Source organism: Hesperophylax consimilis, chromosome 4, assembly GCF_061612785.1.
Source record: "Hesperophylax consimilis isolate HC1 chromosome 4, BYU_Hcon_1.0, whole genome shotgun sequence".
Lineage (NCBI taxonomy): Eukaryota > Metazoa > Arthropoda > Insecta > Trichoptera > Limnephilidae > Hesperophylax > Hesperophylax consimilis.
The window spans coordinates 43,873,931-43,894,148 of NC_142839.1; the positions used below are offsets into that span (position 1 = coordinate 43,873,931).

The following is a 20,218-nucleotide window of genomic DNA, read 5'->3' on the forward strand; positions in this document are numbered from 1 at the left end:
TCCATTGTTAGTTTTTTACTTAATTTAAAAACTAACAAACAAAATGGCGAATACCCAGTTTTGTTATATAAAAAGGTTTAGTTATAAGAAAGTAAAACAATTTATTATTGCTTAATTCAGCTAGATTCCGTCAGTTTTTTTTATAGATAGAATTTGTTTGCCGTCGCCCCTCTAGATTTATTTAACGCCCCTGAATTTTTTTTGAGACTTCTACTGCCCCCAAAAGCCTCCAACGCCCATAGGGGGGCGTTATCGCCCACTTTGGGAAAGAAGCTCTGGCGGTACAGGCGTTTAACTTGATAGCCAGCCCCTGTCGCAAACAACGGGAGGTTCCACATGAAATTCCGAAGTATGATTAACGGTGTTCTTAGTATTTGAATTATTGAAATACTGTTCTCATGAGAGTGGTTTATTTACGGTTCTCATTAAGCGTCTTGCGCAGGATGTGCGCAGGCTTGCGAGGTGATTTGTTTACTTATGCTTGCGAGTATTTCGCGTCTTGCGTGTACGGGACTTGAACAAATACGAAAGTATCTGTTCCAAACATCTGTTCTAGTATATACGGAGAGTGGTTTATTTACGTATATACGCTTCACCTCTATGATAAACTCTCCTGTTTTTGTTTTCCAGCGTCAAAATCGGTGATTTATTTAAGGCTGAATGAATCCAATGGCATGCCAATCCATCCAATGGCTATGCCAATGACCATCTAATGACTGAATCGTGATTGGTTTATTTATGGCTGAATCATAAATAAACCACTCACGTAGATAGTTGATTTATGCACACACGGCTGAATCGAGAGTGGTTTATTTATGGCTGAATCGCTCGAACCAAAACAACGGAAATGTCACTATTTTTTTGACAGCTTGAATAAACTAGTACTGACTTATTTATGCTAGTACGATTCAGGATTCACAAATCCTATGGGAAAATCTATTTAATGCATTATTTCTAGTTTATTCAAGTTTATTTATGGATCCGTAAGCGGAAAAGCACGTGATACACTTTACGCTGAATAGTGGTGATAATACTTTGGTCGATCAACAGTGTAATTAAATATAAATAATTTTATTTACCCAAACTATAAATAAAAATTAAATATTTTAATTCATTGGATATACATTTTGTAATTATCATGGCGTTGAGTCTTGGAAAAACTTTTCCGAACTTTACTGCAAAAACAACAATCGGTGATATACATTTTCATGACTGGCTTGGTGATTCGTAAGTACAAATCTATCATTTCTATTCGATATTATTTATTTTGGTAAATATTTACCTACGACTACCGTTTTTACTACTACAAAAAATTGCCCCTTTAATAACGCCTGCTCGCGTCCCCTTTAGAGTTATATCCCAGTTTTCAAGTAGTTTGTGGGCTACGCTAGGTTTGTATAGACTGGTTTGTGATTTAATTCTACCTAATCCAACCTAACCTAACATGTACGGAATATTTTCTCAAACGGTAGTCGTAGGTAAATAATTACCTTTATTTTATCATAATCTGTGGATTTATAAAGAAACTTTGGAAAGGCTCTTAAAAAAAAACAACACTTGATTTCAACTTAAATATGTAATGGAGACAACTATTTAAGTCGGAGGTTTAAGTAAACATGCACAAAATAGGTTTTTAGGGTTTAGATTGGGTTATTTTAATAATTTATGCGTATTTCCTAACCTGAGAACTTCGATTGAGAAAAATTGCAACTATGCATCTTTTACCATCTCCGAGCACCTGAATAGTTATTTCTTGTAGTAATTAAGTAGAAACCAAGTGCTATTTATATATATTTTGCGTATTAAGCGTACAGCGGAATTCGACAAGTTTATCGAAACTTTTTTGACATTCATAATTGATATGTTTAACCTTAAATTAGATGTACCACAATACCATTTTTCCCAAAAAAAGTTTCACCAATTACATTTACTTAAAATAAAATTAGCCTATCATTTATTTATTGCATCTCACTGTGCATAAATCACGTTTTTTCTCATCAAAATTAACCTCACCTGATGTATTATATTTACTAAATAACTGGCTAAATCCTCCATCACAACACAAGCAAAATTTTCCACTTACTGTGGTGGTAGTATGAGATTTTCAAATATTGTCTGGTTGTTCGTAACCCTGGGATGTTTGTCTTTCTTTTTAAAAATAAAAAAGGTCACCTTAAACACAGTAACAGCAATGTGCTGTGAAGTGACCTTTTGGGTCCTTAAGAAAACGAACTGCGATGGTAATGGGTCATTATAAGCACAATGTGCATTATCACAACTTACACTTTATAATTCGTATGAGTATTATGAGCGGGCATATTTTATGCATAAATGTATTATTCATATAAATATAATTGTTACATTTAGATGGGGAATTCTCTTCTCCCACCCGGCAGACTTCACCCCGGTCTGCACAACGGAGCTGGCTCGAGTACTTAAATTGATGCCTGAATTTAAGAAGCGCAATGTGAAACCTATTGCATTGTCCTGTGATTCTGTTGAATCTCACCTACAGTGGATTAATGATATAAAATTTGTGGCAGGTAAGCTGTTGTTATGTGGAATAAGTATTTGTGGCAGGTAAGCTGTTGTTATGTGGAATAAGTGTTTGTGGCAGGTAAGCTGTTGTTATGTGGAATAAGTATTTGTGGCAGGTAAGCTGTTGTTATGTGGAATAAGTGTTTGTGGCAGGTAAGCTGTTGTTATGTGGAATAAGTGTTTGTGGCAGGTAAGCTGTTGTTATGTGGAATAAGTGTTTGTGGCAGGTAAGCTGTTGTTATGTGGAATAAGTGTTTGTGGCAGGTAAGCTGTTGTTATGTGGAATAAGTGTTTTGGAATGCCCCAAATGTGAAACAGCATTTACTAGTCCAAAGAAACCCTCTTGTTTATTGTTTAGCATTAAAAGTTCTTTCGTCGCAACCCATAGGGCCTTCCGGCTGCACTTCAATCTTGCGCGTCGTGATACCATCCTTCACCATAATTTTTTCGCGAGTTTGGTGCGTACATTTGAAGAAACTGGTTCCAAACTAAGACCTAGGTGTTTAGGAAGACCCTAAACAGTAAGAACACCCTGAAATTTAACGAGCGTGAGAGAAGCTATTGAATGTTCGCTAGGCGCTCTGCCCGAAAGCATCAAGACTTATCATTCTACCCCTACAAAATTATGATTGTCCAAGAGTCGAAGCCTCCTTACTATGAAAACTGCATGAATCGCTCCCAAGAAATGTTGAACCGGATCCATGCGAGGTCAACTTTTTACAGTAGTGACGAGGCCCACTTGCATCTCTGTGGAGCGGTGAATAAAAAAATTTTCAGTACTAGGCTGAAAATAACCCAAGGCAACTTCACTAGAGAACCTCTTCACTCCCCAACGGCGTGCGATTTCCAAATTTGAGGTGATTGGGCCTTATTTTTTTGAGGAAAATGGACGAACCGTGACTGTCAACGCTCAACGTTATGTTTAATGTTGTAAAATTTTTTTGAACCTCAATTGCAAGAACTAATGGGTAAAACAGATCTAGGAGATATGTTTCAACAGGATGGTGCTACGACACGTACTGCACAGATTTTCCCTTCCTCGTCGTGTTGACGTGGGATGGCCCGTGCCCATACCTGATTTACGACTTTCCTGTGGGGCTACCCGAAGGAAAATGTTTTAAATCAGCCTCACACCTTGGAAGAACTCGAGGAACGAATTCGGGAGGAAATCGCCACTATACCCGTCAAGATGTGCCAAAATGCGACCGAAAACTTCAGAAATCCCCTTCGTCAATGTATCACTGCTAGGGGCCATCATCTTAAAATGGCATGATGTACCGAATAAAATAAAATAAACCCCATTTCTATAAGTTGTGCGGTTTTTTATAATAGCCCTTCAAAATTACACTGTCGGATTTGCTGCACCCTGTATATAAACACAATATCTAGTAAGACGGTACCATTTACAAAAAAATCATTTTGCAAAACAAATAAGTTATTGCGATAATACATAGAATTTTAGTGTCGGCGATCTAGAATTTAAATCATAACTTTGATGAATGATTATAAAAAAATGCATTGAATATAAATAACAGCTTTTCCTTTTACAAATTCCTAGCATTAGGTATTTTTCATATTTATTTTATGTTTAGATGATACGAGTGAAGGTTTTCCTTATCCCATCATCGAGGATTCGGACAGAAGGCTGTGCGTGCAGCTCGGTATGCTGGATGAAGATGAACTAGATTCCATCGGCATTCCTCTTCCAGCCAGAGCGGTCTTCATCATCGATCCAACTAAGAAATATCGTTTATCCATTCTATATCCTGCCACCACCGGTCGCAACTTTATGTAGGTTTTGTTTTTTCTTATAGAAAGCAATTCACTTATGATTACACATCATACATGAAATAAATAAGAATATTCACACATGGTACACTTTATAGAATTGGGACAGCAACTGGTTTTAATAATTTATTATTAGTAATTTGCTGTGTCTCCAGTCAGGGCCGGCCCTGTACAGGCACAGTTGGAGCGGTCCGCTCCGGGTGCCATTTGGCTCAGGGCCAGCTCTGTCTCCAGTCATACATGTAGGCAGTTGCTTTAAAAAAAAATTCGCAATTTGTCAATTGTTTAAACCTGTTAACCGGGGAGTTCAGTTTTGAATTACACAACATATAACGAGCGCGAACTCCTTCACTAGGACGTATCAATATATCAGTGGACGTAATTTCATATTTTTATTTTTTTTTATTTATGCATCAAAAAAAGTGAAAACATCGAATTAAAAAAATTGAATATTTACAAACAATTATAAAGATTACAAAAAATATAAAAAAGTTTATAATTACAGAACAATAAATAAAAACACACAGATAAAAGAGAAACATTGAATTTAAAAAATTAAAATATTTCAAAATTAAACTCAATTTCCGTGTGATATGCTCGGAAATATACGTCCCGCTCGTTCCAGAGTGCAACATATATTTCAAGGACGTATTCATACGTCCTACCCGTACCCGATACTGTTTAAGTATTTATACGTCCCGCCCGGTTAACAGTTAAGTGAGTGAGTGCCTAAAATTTGTGTACTTAATTTAATAATGTTAAGTTTTAAATGGATCATAAACAAAAATTTCGAATATGAAACAGTTGAATTTCAAAGAACTTTTTAAAATTACAAATTTTGTAAAATCTGATTTTATAATTTTGGGATAAAAGCTAATTTTTAGGTTATAAATAAAATAAAATTACAAAGTAAAAAAATTTCTGTCATATTGGTTTCCTGGTCCATTTATTTGGGTTTTTAAATTACAGTGAAATTCTTCGCACCCTGGATGCAATGCAGATGACCGATAAGAACAAGGTCGCAACTCCTGCAGATTGGACGGTTGGTGGAGAGTGCATGGTGCTGCCTGCAATCCTGGATGAGCAAGCCAAGGAATTATTCCCTAATGGAATAACCACTGTCCAATTGCCTTCAGGGTTGAACTATCTGCGTAAAACTCCTCAGCCGTGATTAAATAATCTATATAAAATTATTCATGTTGAGGTAAAAGATTAAAACATTTTATATTTTTAAAATTCAAGTTATTATTAAAATATGTATGTGCATTTTTATTTCTTCAATTTTTCTTATCCTGCGGGTTTTTATTTATATCATTTGTGTTTGCTTGTTGGATTTTCAAGTGTAAAAAGAATATAATAAAGCACTGTACTCTTTAATTTAGAACCACTGTCTGGGTGCTTGAACTATTTATTTATTTAAAAGAAAGACAAACATTCCTGGGTTACGAATAACCTGACAATCTTTGAAAATCTCCTAATACCACCGCAAAAAGCGGAAAACGTTGCTTTTGCCGTGATGAAGACTTAAACTTAAGCCAGCCGAGAAATTAAACTCACAACGCCTGTAGGAACCAGACGCGATGCCAACTCAGCTAATGACCGGTAACTAAACATACCCAGAGTACCCCAAAAATAACGATAATACTTTTGGCCATGAAAATCTTAAATCATATCTAAACATACGGATAGCCCGACATAACAACACATAATGTTGCTTGTGTGAAGATGGGGGACTTATCTAGCAGAGGATTGAACTTGCGAAGCCTGGGTGGGAACCCGATGCCTTGGACGGCTGGACCAATTAACCGATTGGATTATTTATGAACAGTGTATGTATTTTTGACAAAACAAGTTTCAGTGTTAGTTAACAAGATTTTATTGGTATTTTACTATTTAAACAAATTAATGTATATGGATATAATTTATAAAAATACAAAATATGGTAGTTTAATAATATTTAGAAAATTATTTTCCATTTCACGGGCAACTTATGTTGTTAACACTATAATAATATTTAACTCGTCAGGCCTATTCTGATAGAAGGTCAGAGTAATTCCGCTTTGCAATAAAATCCAAATAAATGAAAGATTTCTGATTGTATCCGAAAACAAAAAACTTCTTTTGAAAGATGATTAAAAACGCTTTCAAAATTTTATTATTAGAAATGAAAATATAATTTTTGACTTATTAAAATTTTTAATGAGAACTAAACAAAAAATTAAAAATGGCTCACATTACGTGTTTTGTTACATGAATTACTGATAACGAAAAAATAAATAAAACACGCATTCTATTAGACAAATGTATTAAAAAACGTTATTATCACCTCAATTTCAATCATTTCATATTTTAAAAAAGGTATATAATTTTTTCTGAAGTTCGTTCTTTAATTCTTCTGTGGTTCGACAATCGAATATGTATAAAGCGTGCTGTTTTCTCTTTCTAACACTTTCGATCATATTTGTAACCCTGACAGTAAGGGAGATACGATTACTATGAGACCATATGCGTTGTTCTTTAAAGCGACCCAGTTAAATTAAAGAGTTATTCTTTTTCAGGGACACAAATTACGCAAACAATAAAATTCATTTTAATGTAAGGAATAATATTTTGGATATTACTGCCCTGAGGTTCTGTTAAGTTAAGGTTTTTGGTGTCAGTTTTGGAAGCCCTAAAATTCACACCCGTGTTGTAACAACAAAAAAAAACTAAATTCAATGAAAAATATTGTGGTTATGTCCATTTATTTGGTGAGCAGTTTCCCCCCTGTTGATATTTCAATATTCATTGATTTGTATAAATAATAATACTGCTAAACAGAAAACAATACCAATTTTTAAATAAAACATGCAACAATAATCTATTATAATATTCCCTAACTAAAAAGCTAAGTACTGGTAAATATTAAACAATAATATTTTCATGCATTCACATGTTTGGTTCATAAGGGCTCGAATCCCAATTTTCCCTGCAAAAGCAAAGACAAACTTTACTCAGCATTATGATTTTTTATTCCTCCCCATTTTGCAATACAACCTATTGAACTATACAGGATGTCCATAACTATAAAGTGCACAAACTTTGGGAGGTGACCCTAATATTTTTTTTTACATCCTGTGTGGGGACACAGGAGACCCTGAGGAAAAAATCCCTCAAGGCCTATTTAATCTTAGGGGATGCTGTGTGGAGGGTGTTTTTACAGAAGTGAACGAGAGAAAATTCTGGGTAGGAAAAAGGTATGAGGGGTGGGTAGGAATCTGGGGTCAATAAGTCCGGGAGTGACGGACGTATGAATCCATCTCTCCCACTGCTAGAGAGGTTTTCCTTAACCAGTCTTTCCCGATTCGGCCCTCCACGCAGCGGGTGGGTTAACGCAAAGCACAAGTCCTAGACAAACCTCACGCCGTGAACCCAGGCATCCATGTGAAGTTACCAAACATAGCAAACCACTTGGGGTGACCTATGGCAGGGGTGTTGGTTATCCAATAAATGGTTCCTGGGGTGGCGGTATCCATACCCGCCTTCCAAATTAAAACATGATAGTACAAGTAAAAAAGGTAAATAAGTTTTTTCAAAATTTCTACCTTTTTTAGTTAGTTTTCAGGTACAAAGGTTGAATTGTTTGTACGGAAACATCTTTCTGTATTGTTTTACTTCTACCATGATGTAAAATCATCTACCCGAAGTTTGTGTACTCTATCCCCAGACACCTGTATATGTTAGACTATAATGTTAAGAATTAACAGAAATTGATCCATTTGCTTTAGTCGCTTCACCAGCCGCCTTCCCTTCCGAGCGGAGTGCAAACATGTGTACAGGATAAATCCCCGCAGGGAAATTGTCTTGTTTATATTCTTTAATTATAACCAAACGTGACTTAGTTAATAATAATAGTAAATGCTCTAAGGAACGAGTAACTGAAGAATCTACATCATCACGCTCCAGCTGGCCGGAAGACGTGACATTTTCCTTGACAATAATAACACCATTCGGGCTTAAGGAGTTCCTGAAAAAATAACAAAATTATTAGAAATAAGGACTGAAATCATTTGCCATGGAGGAAACTGTTCCTAAAGAATGAATTTACTATAGTTTGGCCATAGTTCACACTTATTTTAGTTTACAACGCACGAGAGAGTACACATAACGATGATTGAACATAGAACATAACATTAAATTTAAATATTGAGAAAATACATACTTGCATTTGATGAAGAATTTGATGAAATCTTTATCGGTCAGATGGCCTAAAACCCACTGGCACCAAATTACATCGTACTTCTGGTCAGTTACAAAGTTCTGCAAGCCAACTGGGTACATACGACCCAACTTGGACTTGGGTTCGATGGATATCTCCGCTTGTTTCAGAAAAGCAGCATTTTGTTCTACCATCTCCACTTTGTCATAAATGTTAATCAGAAGATCTTTGGTGATTCGACCGATACCCGCCCCGCAGTCGAGGGCGACGTTCTTTTGGGGAGGATTCTCCAAATCAAACAATTGTTCAAGGAACTGTTTGGATCCATCGATGTCAACTTTAGATATAAATCCAAATCCTCCTAGAACCCCCTCTAAAGTGGCGGGTATATTGGACCAATAATCAGCAGCTTTCTTGTAAAATATTGACTCCATATTTATTATAAATTGAAGTTTTTCGACATGACCAAACTGAAAATATTAGATAATATTACTTATAAATGTCTTCGGACACCATATTTTTTAATAGTAACTACTGCTATCTTAATCAGTAAATATTCAGGATCGCTGGCCACGCTTAAGAACTAACTAACTAACCATCACGCTGTTTCTCCGCAGGGGTAGGCAGAGAGGACGGGCCGCCAAACAACTCGGTCTTGGCACACACTCCTTGCCTCATTCACATTCATGCATCGTCTCATACATACTCTTCTATTGTTCTGACTCTTGACATGGCCCGACTCAAGTATCTGATTCACTTGGTCGTGCCATGTCTTCCTCGGGCGTCCCCGACTTCTGCTACCATTCACATTTGCATCGTATATTCTCCTCGCACTCCTTTCTTCTTCGCTCATTCGCCCTACATGCCCAAACCATCTAAGCGTCCCTTTCTTGATCTTACTCATTACGCTTACATCAGCCTTGCACTCTTTGCGGATATCCACATTCCTCACACGATCATACATGGTTTTACCACACATACGCCTCAGGGATCTCATTTCAACAGCATTCAATCTATTTTCATCCTTTCTTTGCCAGTTCCATGCCTCACTTCCATACATCAGGGCAGGTACCAGCACTCCATTGTGGACTGCTAACTTCGCTTCTTTGGACAATTTTTTGTTAGTGCCAACTGCGTTCAGTCCTCCATTAATGGAGTTACCTGCATTTACTCTTCTTTCAATATCTCTGTCAGCCTTCCCATCTCTCGCAAACATGCTTCCTAAATACACAAATTCATCCACCTGCTCCAAGTATTCCTCTCACGCTTAAGAACTTCCGGTAAATAGCTGTCATCCCATACAACGAAAGCGAATTTTCATTTTACTTAATTGAAAAATAGAATGTAAAATGTTTCAAATGCAGAAGTTGCCTTTTATAGTAATTAAGGTGAATCAAAAGGTTTAATTTAAAAAAAATCGTATTAAGCGTGGCCAGCGATCCCGAATAATTACCTCTTTATTTATATTAAATATACTATACAAAATAAACTGACGGTTTTGTACAAAACCCACCGAGGTACCGTTACGGTACACTATTTTTCTGAAATGACTGATAATAATTGCAACAGGGAAAAACCGCATTCAAGAACAAAATAAACTCATTTTACAGTGAATTGTGCAGTTTTTAACCTCAAAGTGGAATGTGTTCTTAAAATAAGTCAATCTACCTGGGCAAAACAAAGTTTTACAATACGTTTCGAGTGAGAGGTGTAATTTTTTTAAAGTTGCAAACATTTGTTTTAAATATGGTATTTTACAAACGGCATGTGCGTTACGGAAGCCGATAAAATATTAGCCTTCCGCTCCCCGTTCAGCGAATAATGAACATTAGTGACCGAACACTGACATTTGACGATTTGACAGAACATAACCATAGATACCGTGATACCGATACTATTTTCTTGTTTCGTTAACTATAACTTTCGTTACAAACATCACTAGATGTGCGTAACGAAAATCGATTAAAATTTATGGGAATGAGGTCGAAAGGTTTTGAAATAAAATGTCACTTCAAAATATCTGGTATGGTTTTTGTTGAAAAAATTGCGGCGATTTTTTTTGAAAATGGAAGCTGTTTGACACTTCAAAATATCTGGTATGGTTTTTGTAGGAAAAATTGCGGCGAATTTTTTTGAAAATTAAAGCTATTGTTAATTTGAACCGTAAATCGATTAAAAAATGTATATTTCACCCATCACTACTGAACTGAGGTACGAGTCAGAATTTTATGGTTTTTACGTAGAGTCATATATTTATGCGTAGAGTGATGTCTATGGTGCAGGGATCAAAATCATCAAAATGAAAATTTTCTTTATGGATTAATGTCGGTTGTCATATTGTCAAAGAAAGTGTCGTTTTCGATGATTAATAGTGTACGTCACCTACGGCATTTTATGTTTGTTTTTTAATTAATCAACCATCGTCTAATGTAAACTTTTAATTTCCATTTCCAGGCTAAAAATTAATGCTTCTTTTATATTGCCTTTGTGAATGGTACACCTTGTTTTGGAACCATCACATTATAAATTTAATTTGTTGATTTGTGTAGAAAAAGATTCTATCTAGTTTTTGTGCAATTTATCGACGATATAATATGTAAGTAACATATTGGTGGAAATGATACCAAGGCGGTATTACAAATGATATTCAAGTAACAGTTGACAGTTCTCTGCCTCACTACTTTGTTGTGGCCTCTCCTTTTTTTGTTTTCAAAATGTACCCTATCAAATAGTGAGTGTTTATTATTAGTATAATGTAGAGTGGTTTATTTATGGTAGAGGCGGCATTGCCTTATTTCACTAGAATTGTAATTTGTCTCAATTTTGTATTTACGATTTCCAAAGTTTCTATCTCGAGATAATTTATGATGATAGCCTTGAATTGAATGCGTCAAAGATTTTCCTTAGCTAAAATAATTATTTTTGATTGGTTCTGTTTTTGATTAAACGATATTCGTTAAAACAGCTGTAGGTGTAGGTGTAGTGCCAAGGATCTGGTTCCTATGTAGTCAAATTACAATGCTATAATACTGTAGAATGATAATGCAGGGCTATAGGATACCCTTGTTGTTGGATTTATTTACTAAATACAGTACTCCAATAAATTTATTAATCAATCAGCATAGCTAAATTGTAATGGCGCCCCTTTATCATTTATCATATTTACAATTTATCTTGTAAAGGCTAGAAAAAAAAACAACACAATGTACACCTACTCTTGATGTGTCAGTTTTTCAAACTGTTAAAGTAATTAATATTTTCAGAGAAAAATGGCGGCTGGTCCTTATAATTACTCCTACATATTCAAATATATCATCATTGGCGACATGGGTGTTGGAAAATCATGTCTACTTCACCAATTTACAGAAAAGAAATGTAAGAGTTAATTAAATTAATGTTATTGAAGTATATTGTATAAAATATTTGGAATATATTCGGTTTATGGGTGAAATTCCTAAAAATTAAAACTAGTTATTTTTATACTAACTTTGGGCCGGGGAATCCGAATCTGGAAGAATTAGGTGGCGGCAAGCAATATTAACTGAATTACACGACTTTAAAATTTCGACGCACAAAAAATTTAACTGGCCATTTTGAACGCTTTCTGACAATAAAACTAGTTATCTTTATACTAACTTTGGGACGGGGAATCCGAATCCGAAAGAATTAGGTTGGGGCAAGCAATATAAACTGAAATATACGACTTAAAAATTTTAGATGCAAACAATATACAACGGCATTGCCGATGCGTTTTTTTGACAGTAAATCCATAGAAAAATAACCAAAGATATATAAAATTAAGTGTTGCTAGTAAGCAATAATATCAATAACGTAAAATAACATGTTTTTAATTTCAGTAATATTTCATATTCAAACAGTTAGATTTAGGTTTATTATCACGAAAGGTGAGTTTTTATGTCGGGGGAGACGAAAAAATATGCATTTTATATTTTAATTTTGCTAACATTATTTCAATTACGTAAGTATTTACGTATTTCAGTTTTCAAGTAGTTTAGCGGCTACGCTAGGTTTGTGTAACATGGTTTGTGATAGAAAAGAAAGTGCCCCCTTCGTAGCGCCTACTCGCGTCAAGGCAGGAAAACATCCCAGTTTTCAAGTAGTTTAGCGGCTACGCTAGGTTTGTGTAACATGGTTTGTGATAGAAAAGAAAGTGCCCCCTTCGTAGCGCCTACTCGCGTCAAGGCAAGAAAACATCCCAGTTTTCAAGTAGTTTAGCGGCTACGCTAGGTTTGTGTAACATGGTTTGTGATAGAAAAGAAAGTGCCCCCTTCTTAGCGCCTACTCGCGTCAAGGCAAGAAAACATCCCAGTTTTCAAGTAGTTTAGCGGCTACGCTAGGTTTGTGTAACATGGTTTGTGATAGAAAAGAAAGTGCCCCCTTCGTAGCGCCTACTCGCGTCAAGGCAGGAAAACATCCCAGTTTTCAAGTAGTTTAGCGGCTACGCTAGGTTTGTGTAACATGGTTTGTGATAGAAAAGAAAGTGCCCCCTTCGTAGCGCCTACTCGCGTCAAGGCAGGAAAACATCCCAGTTTTCAAGTAGTTTAGCGGCTACGCTAGGTTTGTGTAACATGGTTTGTGATAGAAAAGAAAGTGCCCCCTTCGTAGCGCCTACTCGCGTCAAGGCAAGAAAACATCCCAGTTTTCAAGTAGTTTAGCGGCTACGCTAGGTTTGTGTAACATGGTTTGTGATACAAAAGTGAATAAAATGTATCTGAATACTTTACGTAAATGAAATAATGTTAGCAAAATTAAAATATAAAATGCATATATTTTCGTCTCCCCCGACATAAAAACTCACCTTTCGTGATAATAAACCTAAATCTAACTGTTTGAATATGAAATATTACTGAAATTATAAACATGTTATTTTACGTTATTGATATTATTGCTTACTAGCAACACTTAATTTTATATATCTTTGGTTATTTTTCTATGGATTTACTGTCAAAAAAACGCATCGGCAATGCCGTTGTATATTGTTTGCATCTAAAATTTTTAAGTCGTATATTTCAGTTTATATTGCTTGCCCCAACCTAATTCTTTCGGATTCGGATTCCCCGTCCCAAAGTTAGTATAAAGATAACTAGTTTTATTGTCAGAAAGCGTTCAAAATGGCCAGTTAAATTTTTTGTGCGTCGAAATTTTAAAGTCGTGTAATTCAGTTAATATTGCTTGCCGCCACCTAATTCTTCCAGATTCGGATTCCCCGGCCCAAAGTTAGTATAAAAATAACTGGTTTTAATTTTTAGGAATTTCACCCATAAACCGAAGCTTACCCAAATATTTGTAATATATATATATATATATATCAATACTAAAAGTTCTATTTTCAAAATAATTCTTCCTGATTCATGTCATTTTTAGTTATGGCCGATTGCCCACACACAATCGGGGTGGAATTTGGCACCCGAATAATCGAAGTTTCGGGCCAGAAGATAAAATTACAGATCTGGGACACGGCCGGTCAAGAGCGGTTCCGGGCTGTCACCCGCTCCTACTACCGTGGGGCCGCTGGTGCTCTCATGGTATATGACATCACTCGCAGGTGATATACACATACATTACCTACTGTCTTCTTTTGTCATTCATTCATCCACACAAAACACAATGATTATTTACTAAATTCAAAAATAATGAGATCAGCGCCCTTGAGGTGAATTTTCACAAATCATCCAAATCATTGCCGCTAGCTCCATAGAGCAGGCTCCATTAAAATACCTGTAGAACAGACTCTCAGAGGTGGCTCTTAAATTCAATTGTTGGGTGTAATTGAGATTTTTGCAGGTTTGCAGCCAATGGCGGCTCGTGACTTTTTATTGCAATAGAGTGCTATGTTTGAGAAATAGGGAATTATTATATAGTCCAAAATGGTTTTTTTTTTTCGAAATTCGGATTTTTGCTTGAAGATTTTCAGTGAAGTTCAGTTTGGCAGTGTGCTGCACTGTCGCCACCACTGTGTAAAAAAATAAAACCTTTTCGGCTACAACAACATCAATAATGGCTTTTTTGTTTTAAATATTAGCACTTCCAAATTAGTTCACCCAAAAGTCACGAACCTCCACTATTGGCAGCTGGTCACTATTGAAGAATCTTCTATCCCTGTAGACACCCTGGGTTTATTATGGTTTCATTTCAGATGTCTTATTTTCCTCATTTGTTTGGGAATCATTTTACCATTCTTAAATGCGTTGTTTTCCAGAAGTCACTGTGACCAAAGGCTATGTTTTGATGATCCCATATTTGTTTGCTGAATAGAATTTTGGAAGTTAGTCACAACAGTGACTTGTTTGTTTCCATAAATGGTGATTGATACTTGATGCCAAATATTGAAGGCATGATACAGAGACGTTTTTAAATTATTAAGAAGTAGAGAATTAATATTTCTGAAAAGTTAATTGGGAAATAATCTAATTATTATAGAAAGGATGGTCTTTAACAGAAATATCTATCTTCAGCTATGTTTGTAAATGTCCATTATTATAATATGAAGGGTTTTCTACTCATGAATAGATACATGAACACCAGCTAAAGTAACAGAAAAGATAATTGAGCCTTTGAAAGTTTATTCAACTAATCCTCCGCGGTATTATTATTATGTATTGTGTGGAATATTCTATTATCGAACATAGTTTGAATATTTTTAAATCTCTTATTTATTTTTGTTTATCTCAGGAATGGTCAAAAATTGTTACCCTGTTAATATGTTTTGCAATCAAAGTTCCAATCGTTCTGTATATTATATAGCTTATGAGATAAAATTATCTACCAAAACAAATGAAATGATTGTGAGTGTATTACAGGTCGACATACAACCACCTGAGCAGCTGGCTGACGGACACACGCAACCTCACCAACCCCAGCACTGTTATCTTCCTCATCGGGAACAAGTCTGACTTGGAAGGACAACGAGACGTGACATACGAAGAAGCAAAGCAGTTTGCTGATGATAATGGCCTTATGTTTGTAGAAGCAAGTGCCAAAACGTTAGTATAGTTTGCCTTATTTGTTTTGCATGCGCAAGCACTCAACTGCAGCTGAATTGTTCCTTAGATACTATGATTTAGAATCCCCTTGAGTTTACTTAAACACTGAAAAGCACAATATTAGCAGCCACAATGTTCTATATCAGCTCTTGGTGGCAATCGAATGACATTACAGCAATTAATATACTAAATAATTGCCAGTTTTACCCGATCGGCATTTGGCCATGTTGGTAGAGTTGTCGACTACAGTTCCTGGAGAGGAAGGTTCAATCGAAATCGATTCAAAAGAAATTTTAAAATAGATGTATTATAGTAAAAAAAACTTCTTTTTTTGTGGGTTGATTTTTTGTTTTAATGTTATCCGCCTTTTTAGTTACTGTTTTGGCAAAATAAATTCTATCACAAATATCTCCTTGTGCCTTTCGTCTCTTACCTAATACTTATGGCCAGTGGCGGTTCATAGTCTTTTCAACTGGGGGTTCAGAAATTCAAGAGGAGATATATTTAATCAAAATGTACTTACTGCATTATGCTGTATACTGGAGAAAACTCAACACAATATTGCATAACTAGTGACTTAGACAATATAGCATTTGCCGAAAGGGTTGAATTTTAAATACGAAAACGTAAGTACAGTTACATTAAAATCTGTTAATTTTACTAGTAGATTTACAGATGCCATTAAGCAAATGGTTGGAGAAATGCAGGAACAAGAAAATAAATATATACTAAAGGATGTTAAATACCAAAACATAAATAACATTTAACTTGCATCCTTATTGTGCCCAAAGACCAGCCGGCGCCATCCATCAATCTCCGGAGATAATGTGGCACCAGGATAGTGTTGGAATAAGTTGGCGATAACACCGTCATTTTGTGCTGATTCTATAATGCACAAAATGGGAATACCGGATTGCTCTGAATGGATTGCACCTGTTCTTCGGTCGCGTGATTTTAAAGGCAGAATTTTGGTGTACTGTTTAAAATGTGCTGATATTATTATAATGCAAGTTTGTCTTAAATAATTAAATTTTCTCATCTTTTTAATGGGAGTTCACTATTATGTATATATAATGCCTACCTCTCCACACCAACTTTTAAAATAATGTTCCTTCATAAAATATATTCGATGAAGAAGAAAAGGTGCTCACAAAAACTTAAATATGTAGTACTCCCAATGATTTAGACCATGAACTGCCACTGTTCTTAGTACATGCTGTCAAATACCCTTGAGCGAATTGTAAACATCTGTATAATTGTGGAGATATAAATAAATAAATTCACATTTTCAGAGGTGAAAACGTAGAGGAAGCTTTCCTAGAAACCGCCAAGAAGATCTATCAGAGCATCCAGGACGGGCGCCTGGACCTCAACGCAGCCGAGTCCGGAGTCCAGCACAAACCTGCACAGCCCGGCCGGCCCCTCACCGACCAGCCCGAACCCAAAGACAACTGCTCCTGCTAACTGTATTGTCTTTCTCTATTGTTTATGGTTCAATTATATTATAAGACATTCCATGGCACGGAATCAGCCTGTGCTTGAAATTGTTCCAACTGGTCGTTTGTGGCTTAACACTCTCCCCATTTCTCAGTCATTATCTGTTCTCTATCATTCATTACCCCTGCGCTCTCCTCGGAGTAAAGATAGTAGGTAATAACAACAGACAGGTACAGTTGGTTCAAATTCTGTTAACAACCCGCCCTTAGTTTCTTTCTATCGAGTGACTTTTCACAAATCCCCAGGTGGCCTAGTTCGGTGGTCACTCGTGTCTCAGTAACAGTGTCCAATAAATTATGATTGATTCATTTTATTATTAATGGTTTAAATATTATTGTAATTCTTATGGTGTGCATAGTGTTGATCTTTATGGGTCATACAACCTCAGTGGCATTTCTATATTAATGAATGCATTCACAAAAGTAGTATTGTTGGGTGAAGTGAGTTGAAGCACGAGCAGTCTAATGAAAATGTCGCTTCTTAGCAAACTTCTACAGTTTATTTAACATAAATTCTATTGCACAAATTTATGCTATGTCATTCTAACAAGTATGGGCTGTAAATATTTTGCTTTATAAAAGAAAATTTTGCCTTTTCAGTATGCCATAGGCAAAACAATCACAATGTGGATATTTCTTATTATTAGTTTTTCAGTGGATTTGGGTTTTAAATTAGCTTTTATGGTGAAATTTCAAACTTAACAAATTGATACATAGTTAAATATAATTTCTGGACACCATTTTGTAGGTATAGGATCAGCTTTATCAAATGCCAAATTTTTCAAGGACTAAAATACTATTCGATCCAATTAATAGTTAACTTTTATTTTACCTTGCACTCTGTTAAGCCACAAACGAATTTAATGACTTTTGCAATTGTGATTGGCGATATGCGATCTATTTACCATCAATGGATTGGGTTTTAGTTAGGGTAATGGAAAATTTGTCAAAATTCTTAGGTTGCAATATACTGGGGATATCCAATTCAACAAAGTTAAACCTTACGGATGGTTGATTGGTATCCCTGAACATATCTGCGTACTACAGAGTTCTGCTTTCCATACTCCGTTTAATTCTTAGGTTGCAATATACTGGGGATATCCAATTCAACAAAGTTAAACCTTACGGATGGTTGATTGGTATCCCTGAACATATCTGCGTACTACAGAGTTCTGCTTTCCATACTCCGTTTAATTCTTAGGTTGCAATATACTGGGGATATCCAATTCAACAAAGTTAAACCTTACGGATGGTTGATTGGTATCCCTGAACATATCTGCGTACTACAGAGTTCTGCTTTCCATATTCCGTTTAATATGTCACACTTTGCAGGGAATACTGAGAATCTGTCTACAGAAATGGAACGTATTATATTGTGTTAGTTTAAGACGGGCACAACTGTTTGTTTTCTACATAATTATAATATGCTTCTCATTATTTAATTTTAACAGTCAAATTCTAACCGTATCCTTCATACCATGTAAAATCTGATTTGGAATCAATAATCAAATGTTTTAGTGAATGTATTTATTAAACCCTAAAGAACGCCCTTCAACAACCGTCAATATTCTGTTCTGTTGCATAAATTGGATCATCTTACTCTGATTCCCACTCGTCTTTATGTTTTTGTTAGCCATAAAGGAACACCAGCTTTGCATCGGCTCTGCAGCTTCAAGCAGTTCTGCGTATGTATTTAGTAACAATAATTGTATTTTAATATGGTAAATATTACAAGTAGATCTGAAAACCGTTTACATTTAAATACCTATGCTTGTATTTTGTTTTATTCAAGCTGTTTGCGCATTGATTTATTTATAGAATACAATCTTTCCTAATTTTATCCCGCTGATTTTAAAAATATGTATTACTACTTATTACAGGTGAAAAATTTAAAGACACTAATTGTTGAAATACTGACCTTTCAATAGTAAAATAAACATTGGGTTTTGGTAGCGAAAATGTTTTCTGATGACAAATGACTTTAGAGAAGAAACCGGCCTCTCTCTATATCCGTCCTCACCATGTATATAGGGGTTTCTGTTGTAGGACTTAAATACATACACCAGAGGTACAGTGGGCTAGTGCTCAGTTTATTTTCTGGGCTGGTAGTAATTGAAATAAGCGGAAAACCCTACGATGGTTGGTTGGTTACATTGAGATGATAGTTTTAATTTGAAGAATATAATATTTTGCAACAAGAAATAAACTGATATTTCAGAGTGAAGTGAGAATATTGGTAGATAGGTTAACCTGTATTTATGTAAAAACAGATAATAACACTGTTCTATGTTAAATTCATGATCAACCCAAGAAGTACTTTATTAGTAAGTGTCCCGTATTGCCGCAACCTGCTTTATATATATTATGTATTTATAGAAGGCCGTGGGTCGCGTAAGAATGGAAGGAAGTGGGAGACGAATTGAATTGATTTGTATAATGCATGTGTGTAGTGACGTTGGAATCACCCCTAAATATAATCATGCAGATGGGGCAGAAGTAATGACCCGCTTTTGAATACCACATCAGCAATATGGCGGTCTTCAGCAGCAATATACTGATGTAGTCTAATGAGTCTATTTCTGAAGCTTTGGGCTGTTTTTCTGCACTTTCCATGCCATGCAGCCTCAGCTCTTCAAAGTGTGGGGGCGATGTGAAATCTTTCTCCACAGAGAAGTTGAGCAGGGAACATTTGTCTCGAGTTGGCCGTAGAAAACCGAGCTGTAGACCCATCTTGTTGGAACCACAGATCTCCAATTATTTTCCTCACTGAATTGTTGCTGCAAGAAAAGCAGCCCAAAACTTCACAAATACTGCTACTATTCTATACATATTGCTACTGAAGGCCGCCATCTCGCTGAAGTGGTATTCAAAACTTAAGTCTCTGCGTTTATTAATTTTTTTTATACCTCCTCAAAACTGGATCATTACTTCTGCACCACCCTGTATATTAGTTTATAATCAAATATTTTTTATAAATAAGAAAAATATATAATGTGAAAGCTGTATGTTTATCAAAAAATTTATGTATATAATTTTAGATTCTTGTTTAATTTTTGTCACTTATTTACATTTACCTGTAAATTAGCAATTCTTTTCTTGTGATTTAATGTAATGTTATTCAATAATAAATGTAATATTAAAGACGTAGCTTGTTTGTATTTTAAATTATGAAATAAAGATCAGTTTATGTATTT

The 20,218-nt window shown here is 35.5% G+C and overlaps 3 protein-coding genes across 4 annotated transcripts; 2 read left to right on the forward strand and 1 right to left on the reverse strand.

Annotated features, from left to right (window-relative positions):
• Window positions 1–573: 573 nt before the first annotated feature.
• Prx6a (Peroxiredoxin 6a) lies at window positions 574–6,498 on the forward strand. The gene is made up of 4 exons (XM_089630990.1): window positions 574–1,227; window positions 2,368–2,543; window positions 4,131–4,329; window positions 5,296–6,498. Exons 1-4 carry the CDS (start codon window positions 1,139–1,141, stop codon window positions 5,495–5,497), a joined length of 666 nt encoding a protein of 221 aa, XP_089487116.1. The 5' UTR covers window positions 574–1,138; the 3' UTR covers window positions 5,498–6,498.
• A 116-nt stretch (window positions 6,499–6,614) lies between these two features.
• Ntmt (N-terminal methyltransferase) lies at window positions 6,615–10,390 on the reverse strand. The gene is made up of 3 exons (XM_089630989.1): window positions 10,193–10,390; window positions 8,528–8,994; window positions 6,615–8,332 (listed from the first exon to the last, which is right to left on the reverse strand). The coding sequence occupies exons 2-3, from the start codon at window positions 8,956–8,958 to the stop codon at window positions 8,059–8,061; spliced, it is 705 nt and encodes a 234-aa protein (XP_089487115.1). The 5' UTR covers window positions 8,959–8,994; window positions 10,193–10,390; the 3' UTR covers window positions 6,615–8,058.
• Window positions 10,391–10,794: 404 nt separating this feature from the next.
• Window positions 10,795–20,167, forward strand: LOC149424769 (ras-related protein Rab-14). 2 transcript variants are annotated; one of them, XM_089630993.1, is made up of 6 exons: window positions 10,803–10,897; window positions 10,979–11,120; window positions 11,788–11,899; window positions 13,910–14,090; window positions 15,346–15,528; window positions 16,821–20,167. In XM_089630993.1, exons 3-6 carry the CDS (start codon window positions 11,794–11,796, stop codon window positions 16,990–16,992), a joined length of 642 nt encoding a protein of 213 aa, XP_089487119.1. In that variant the 5' UTR covers window positions 10,803–10,897; window positions 10,979–11,120; window positions 11,788–11,793; the 3' UTR covers window positions 16,993–20,167. The 2 variants fall into 2 exon arrangements, with proteins under 2 accessions (XP_089487117.1, XP_089487119.1); XM_089630991.1 differs by having other exon boundaries at window positions 10,795–11,120.
• The last annotated feature ends 51 nt before the right edge of the window (window positions 20,168–20,218 follow it).